Genomic DNA, 7,515 nt, shown 5'->3' with positions numbered 1-7,515 from the left:
TGAACGCGTTACATTTTACAGATGTCATGAGTAGCGAAAGCTTCCTACATCTATTAAGCAAAACATTGAAATTGTAAAAAAAAAAAAAAAAAAAAAAAAAAAAAAAAAAAAAAAAAAAAAAAAAAAAAAAAAAAAAAAAAATTTTTTTTTTTTTTTTTTTTTTTTTTTTTTGTAGGCTCTGTATAAAAGCTTGCGAGATCAACCCGGGATCCATATGCTATTCTCTCATCACTACTTGTTGGACATTCTCTCATCACTACTTGGAAGATGTCGGAACGTATATTACACTTGCTCAACGAGGAAAAGGATAAAGTGCAAAATCACACGACTGAACAAGAGTTAAACGGCCAAGCTGAGGTAGAAAATCGAATTTCCGAAGAAGAAACAGAGTTTTTATTGTGGTTCGATGAAGATCCATTGCATTTGCCAAATAGAGAAATCATTTTAAATCCTGGAAAAATTGAAACTGTAAAAATAGAAAGAATAATTAAACTGCGACCAAATGAAGCAGCTAAATTCTGCAACGAATTAAAAGGTGTTAAAGTACACAATGAATTCTTTCCCCTTGGATACGAAGGACAAATTGAATTGCAATTATCTACAGAGGGAAATGAGACTGTTGTGTTGCAGAAGTACCAAAGAATTGGATATTTGACAACAAGGACATATATGGTTGACGATGGAATAATATGTTTAAGGAGAAGCGTTACCATACCTACAGAGTCAGCTTTTCTGACTATGAAGAATTTGGCCCTCGATGAAGAATTCGCTACTCGATCAAAAAGACGGATCGGATCTTGCTTAAAACACATTTAAAAAAAGAAAAAAAAAAAAAAAAAAAAAAAAAAAAAAAAAAAAAAAATTTTTTTTTTTTTTTTTTTTTTTTTTTTTTTTTTTTTTTTTTTTTTTTTTTTTTTTTTTTTTCTAAAGCTCTGTTTAAAACCTTGCGCGATCAACCCGGGATCCATATGCTATTCTCTCATCACTACTACTTGTTGGACATTCTCTCATCACTACTTGTTGGAAATTCTCTCATCACTACTTGCTTGAAATTTTCCCATCACTACTTGTTAAAAGATGGAACTACCGACTATTAGGTGGCCTACAAATATTGATTACGTTGCAAAGATTCAATGGATGCATTACAATGGAGAGTGTGTACCGTATTCTTTGTACTTTGCTGCCACCTATGAGGAAAACCACGATTACGCTGTGGTCGCAGAAAAGGATTCTCTAACGTCTTTCACGTTTAACGAAGTTTTGAAAAATTGGGAATTACCTCAATCACCCTTTAAGGACTGGCACAATTTACCACCCAAACATTTCGAGATACCTATTACACAGATGAAACAATATTTGAAAACGGAATTTTACCACGAGCATTTGAATGAACCCGCAGAAAAAGTTCATGGATGGCAAGCAAAAATAGCGACTCTGGATATGGGTACATTTATGTATTTGAATGCATTACTACCTATGGATAGTGTGACATATTGCGGACCAAAACTTGATGCTGTAAGTCTGGCTACTGATTATATAAGACAGTATGATTACAATTCTACATCTACAGAGGACGACAATAAAATAGATCAAATTTAAAAAAAAAAAAAAAAAAAAAAAAAAAAAAAAAAAAAAAAAAAAAAAAAAAAAATTTTTTTTTTTTTTTTTTTTTTTTTTTTTTTTTTTTTTTTTTTGTAGTTTAAAGGCAGGAGCTGAGTTTTGATAATCTCAGAGTCTCGTCAGAATTTCCGGAAGCCCTCCACTCTCAACTTTGGAATTTCTTGGAACTCGCAACTTTAGAATTTGTTGAAGGTCTCAACTCAAACAAAACATGTGTTCTGAAATTTATTGTATACATTGTAAAAAAGTCTTGGAGTTGTATTTGTGTAACAACGGTTGCAATAGACCCTTTCGCTCAATAAAGTTCTGCGATACGTGTTCAGACAAAATTCATGGAGAGCCATCATGAATGCATCGAGACTCATCGCTCGAATTGAAGATTAAAAAAAAAAAAAAAAAAAAAAAAAAAAAAAAAAAATTAATTTTTTTTTTTTTTTTTTTTTTTTTTTTTTTTTTTTTTTTTTTTTTTTTTTTTTTTTTAACCTTATTGTTTAAAGTCAAGCGTTGAGTCTTAATCAATTCATTCCACCTCTGAATATATTCGTCATCATGGCCATGTATTGTTGTGATATGAAATGTTTTGAAATACCTCGTGAATCTGTGGATGGTATTGCTTGCAAAGATTGTAAAAGTTATTGTTACTGCATTTGCGAGTGTGAATCATATAAAAGAAAACATTCTTGCAGCGGATGCTTCCAGCTTAGCAAACAACTGACATTGCATCAGGGTTTTGAAAAGAAATGTCCTTCGTGCACTGAAAAGAGTTGCAAGAACCATTCTAATTTCCAGATTTTTGAATGCAAGACTTGTAACGAGCCAATTGTGTATCAACTTTACAAACCCAGTTTATAAAATTTGGGAACCCGTCTACAGTTATTCAAATGTTTTCAATTAAGATCAAGCGTCAAGTCTTGAAAAAAAAAAAAAAAAAAAAAAAAAAAAAAAAAAAAAAAAAAAAAAAAAAAAAAAAAAAAAAATTTTTTTTTTTTTTTTTTTTTTTTTTTTTTTTTTTTTTTTTTTTTTATGCTTAAAAGTTTTACGTTTGTCAAACTGGTTACTTGTTGATGAACCATCCAGCTACAGCATCAAGGTCTCTTTTTACTCATCAGCGCTTTCTAGCATAAAACATTGTTGCACCCACACCAAACGATACGAGATATGTAATCAGTTGTATGATGTAGTGCATTTGATGCGAACTGATCAAAGTCGCTCCCGTGGTTGCAGTTGCAGTACTGTAATACATTCCATACGCTGAATAGGCAAAGGACAAAAATCCTATAAACACTACTACCAAGAGTGCACCAATCATTAGTATCTGTAGATTCATATTTTTACTTTATTACACATTCAAAACAAGCAATCATGTTTAACGTTACGCAACTGCTGAAATGGAAACGTTCCCAGGTGCCACAAAAAAGCTTTAGCGCATTGATTGACCTGCAACAAATACATGTACGCAACGTTTTCTTGTTTTGCTTTGGACTTGCCATGACCCGACAATTTTTTGGAAGCAACATTATCTGTCAAGTGGATGGGCATCGCATCAACCAAGAATTGCTGGACACCAAATGCTTCATTAATAGTACTTTTACAGAGTCTTCAAGTGGAATTTTATATCACAATTACTATCAATGGGTATCGGTGGTACTTTTATTGCTGGCGTTTGTGTTTCATTATCCCTTTCGTATTTGGTCAAATCAAATGTCTAAATTTATGACAGAAATTACACACGAAATCAAAACCACAGATGATTCCGTGAGAGTTTTTAAACTTATTCGGGCATCTCGAGGAAACCGTTTGTTTTGGAAAGTGTTTGGATTGGAATGTGTTTACCTCGCGCAAAATGTTTTGATTCCGATAATTTTGAATATTTTTTTCAACTACGCTTGGTCGCTGTATGATTGGCATTGGAATACCATATCCTTATTATTTCCCGAAATGGCTTCATGCAACTATGATTATTATTCTGGAGGAGGAATCACTACAGGAAAATTTAGATGTTTGCTGCCTTTGAATAGCGTGTACAGAAAAGTGTTTTGGGTCGTGTATGGCATTTTTCCGACATTGATTGTATTTCACGTGTATATGTTGCTATATCGCCTTTACCAAGCTATACGTTTGGGAAAAGAGTGGATAAACATTTGGTGGTGTCTAAACATTGCAAAAGCTGAAGCAAAAACTTGGCATGCAAAGCAGAACTTGAAAAACCAATGGCGAAATGCACATTTGAAGGATCCGTTGTATGTCAGCATGGAAGCCTTCATCAAAAGTTAACAGCGTTTTATTTTAAAAAAAAAAAAAAAAAAAAAAAAAAAAAAAAAAAAAAAAAAAAAAAAAAAAAAAAAAAAAATTTTTTTTTTTTTTTTTTTTTTTTTTTTTTTTTTTTTTTTTTTTTTCGTCTTTATAACTTTCAGAGCACACGGCGAGTGGCTACTTTTAAATCCCAAAGCTCGATGAGCATTCAACGTAGAAATTCTGCTTCGAAGCATCTATATTTAAAAAAAGCGATGTCTTTTCCCCGTGGTCGAGGTGTTGTGTTCATTGATGAAGAGATTATTTTTGAGAATGAAGATTTTTCGGTGGAAGCGGAACGAGTGGAATCATATGATGCAGTGTATGAAGATTTACCACCTCTAGATATGGAAGCGGGGCGAGCCGAATCACCTGATCCCTTGTATGAGAATTTATCTGTTTTAAACGCTGAAGCGGTACAGTCTGATCCATCGCATGACGAGTTATCCATGGAAGCAGAGTCTGTCGAATCACCTGATCCAACGCACGAGAATTTATCTGTTTTAAACGCTGAAGCGGTAGAGTCTGATCCATCGCATGACGAGTTATCCATGGAAGCAGAGTCTGTCGAATCACCTGATCCAACGCACGAGAATTTATCTGTTTTAAACGCTGAAGCGGTAGAGTCTGATCCAGCCCACGACGAGTTACCACTCATCATCTCTCCCGATGTGGAAAATTTACAATCCGAACCAGTGTCTCGAGAATTGCCACTCGATTCGATGGACACCCAACCACCCGTCGCCTCTTCCAACGAGAGACAAAACACATCCATTGAATCATCAGAGGCCTTCAAACCTCCAAATGCAGTTATAGTGTTGCCTGCTGGCCCAGAATTGGCTCAATATGATATCAGTCATGAAGTGCTATCTGACTTTTTGTGCGTGAGTGGCAATCAACACAAAAGTTTTACTTTTCTCGCCGTGCGCTTCAAGAATCCAGTTATTGTCTTGAAACACTTTGGAGGGGACTGCAATCCTATAGACATTCCTCGCAGTACTTGCATGTTGGTCGAGGCAAGCAATCGTCCACTCCAAGTACGATATGTTGGAACCCCTCTGATGTTTGTCATGCCTGCAAACTCAAACGCTACACCTACAGAGCACAGCATTCTCTTGTCGTTTTTCCCACGAACATCCGTAATATTTTCAGTGTTTGACAGAGAAACCCTATACATTGTGACCACAAGGAATCCATTTAAAAAAATTTGGAAGCGTGCGAGAAAGACAAAGGCCTTTGAAGCATTAAAGACATTCTTAGAGTGTTGCGTTTTACACACATCCAAATGTATGTTTGACATAAATACAGCGGCACTGATGAGGCATTTTAAACGCAATACAAGAAAGATCAACGTTATAAGTACGTGGTATGCCCTGGCTTTCGCGATGGTTCAAAGGGACGCGGTAAGACATCATGGTCGCGATCCCTGCGCACTCTTTGGAAAAAGATTGTTTCAAATTGCAGAACGCACGAAACACTTTGTACCTCTTCCACATCTCCCGCCACCAGACTTTTACACGTGTCAAATCACTTTAGGCAATGAGCACCCCGTGGGAATTGCCTTTCGATTGATAAATGGTAAAGTAGAATACGTATCTTTGATGATTATTAGCTACACCAAAGAATGGTACTTGGACGCGAATAAAAAGGCTTGCTGTTTTGTACCCACTTCCAAAGAAACCCTGTGCCGCAACTGGTTTCCACTCTTTAAAGATATCCTTACTTGGCGGACGTTTGGATGTAAGTTTTACGAGAGCAATTTGGAACGTTACAAAAGGATCTTGATGACCTTATTGGATTGGTTATCGATTCAAAAAACAGATCCGCATAGCTACATTAAAAACGATTTGCTGCAAGTGTATCAACTTTTAAATGGATATGTTGAAACAAGATGGTCTTTAAATCATTAGTGGCCTCGATTTTACAATCTCGAAGGAATCCGAACGACTTGGTGCATTTGCAGCACATGCAAACGTTGAAAAGGAATGTGTCCCGTGACATTTCCGAGGCATTCGTCATGAGTCAACCTTTGGTGGAAAGCCATTCCGAACTGTATCGACATAGCAAGAGTTTTTTGGATTTTTTACTTCAGTTGTGTCACGTGGACACATCCGAGGAACCACGCGTGTGCCAGGTGTCTGTCGAAACGTCAAACTGGGACGAAACGATAAAAAATTTGAAAGCGTCCAAGGATCGTTTCAAAGACAAAATGGACGCATTGGAAATGGAGAAAGTGGAAATTGAAAATAAACTCGAATCATTAGAGGGCGAGGTCAAGTCTATGAAAGCCCAACTGAAATGCTGTGAAAAGAAAAATGTAGACCTAGAGAATCAAATGAAAGAAGAGGTCGAGTCCATGAGAGCCAAACTGGAAGGTCGCGAAAAGGAAAATGCAAAGCTAGAGAATCAAATTGCCGGTGTTCGAGAGGAGAATCGAAAATTACGAGAAAATATGGAGCCTGAGCGTTTGACGGATATCCACAAGAGCGAATGGAAGACTGCTCTCAGGGACATGTTGGTCCATTTTAAAGAGGAATGGTCGAAAGAGTTTTCGACATCCAAAGAACACGAGGAAAAAATGGATCTATTGTTGTCGAAACTTGAAAAGGATAAAGATGAAAAATTTGACAATTTAATGTCAAGGTTGCCCACTTTCAACGTGCAACTCATTGGCGACGCGCTGTGTCAAAAACTCGAAGGACTGATGAATCGGATCATTACACACGAAGAAATGACTGAAATGTTGGGCATGTTTAAAGTAGAGGCTCATTTCGAATCCCTCAAGACAAAATTGAAAACTTATGTCACAGCAGATGTAGCCTACACTGAATTGGAAACTGAAATTAGTCACAGCCAGCAAAATATTATGGGACTGGCGAGAGAGTTGTTGCGAAAAGTATCGGTGGGATTGGGTAATAATTTACCGGTCATCCATTTGTCCAATCGCATCGACGAGTTGCAACAGCATCTCACAGAAAGCAATACTCAACTGGCTCGCATCGATAAGGATTCCAAAATTACTCAGTATTTAAAAATGCATTTTGCAGAGATTGGATACGGAGAGAATTGGCAAGAGCAATTGATTGAGCTGATTGAACGATACAAAAAATTCCAAGTCGATATGGTGGAACAATATCAGCGGGTTAGAAACAGTGTGGCGCAACGGCTTCTAGTCGAAATACCCATGATAACGAGTGAGGAGACCGAACCTAGACTAGATTTAATGTTACTTTTTAGACCTTTGGAGGCTGAAAATGTGAATTTAGTAACGACCAATACTGCGTTGCAGCAAGACGTACAAGTGACGCTTTCGTCTATCCATGAACGCATGGGCACACTGAACCAAACCGACCATTTACAAAATTATATTCAATCACGTTTCATGGATCTACAGGCGCGTTTGGAGACCCTGCAACTGCAATGGGTTGAAAGACCCCAGATTGAGGAAGTGCCAGAGGCTCAGCCCAATTCTGATGTCATGTGTATTGAAAATGGATCGCAACAGGCCTTACCGAGTACCGCCCAATTGGCCATCGAACATGCACCAGAACAAAATGAAGACATACAAACATTGAAAGGTGTTTTGGAAGCTGTTTTACACGT

General features: G+C 36.8%; 1 protein-coding gene across 1 annotated transcript; it reads left to right on the top strand.

Annotated features, from left to right (window-relative positions):
• The first annotated feature begins 3,108 nt into the window (after positions 1–3,108).
• On the top strand, positions 3,109–3,894 carry LOC147800815 (innexin inx4-like). Its single transcript, XM_087156449.1, has one exon. The coding sequence runs from the start codon at positions 3,109–3,111 to the stop codon at positions 3,892–3,894; it is 786 nt and encodes a 261-aa protein (XP_087012575.1).
• Positions 3,895–7,515: the final 3,621 nt, after the last annotated feature.

The sequence above is a fragment of the Parasteatoda tepidariorum genome, unplaced genomic scaffold (assembly GCF_982258835.1).
Source record: "Parasteatoda tepidariorum strain Cologne lab strain unplaced genomic scaffold, Ptep-v5.0 scaffold_78, whole genome shotgun sequence".
Classification (NCBI taxonomy): Eukaryota; Metazoa; Arthropoda; class Arachnida; order Araneae; family Theridiidae; genus Parasteatoda; species Parasteatoda tepidariorum.
The sequence above is the reverse complement of the archived record's forward strand: the minus strand, read 5'-3'. Positions and strand labels throughout refer to the sequence as shown.

Bases quoted from the DNA above. Each gene is read 5' to 3' on its own strand.
- LOC147800815 (XM_087156449.1), top strand. From the start codon at position 3,109: ATGACCCGACAATTTTTTGGAAGCAACATTATCTGTCAAGTGGATGGG.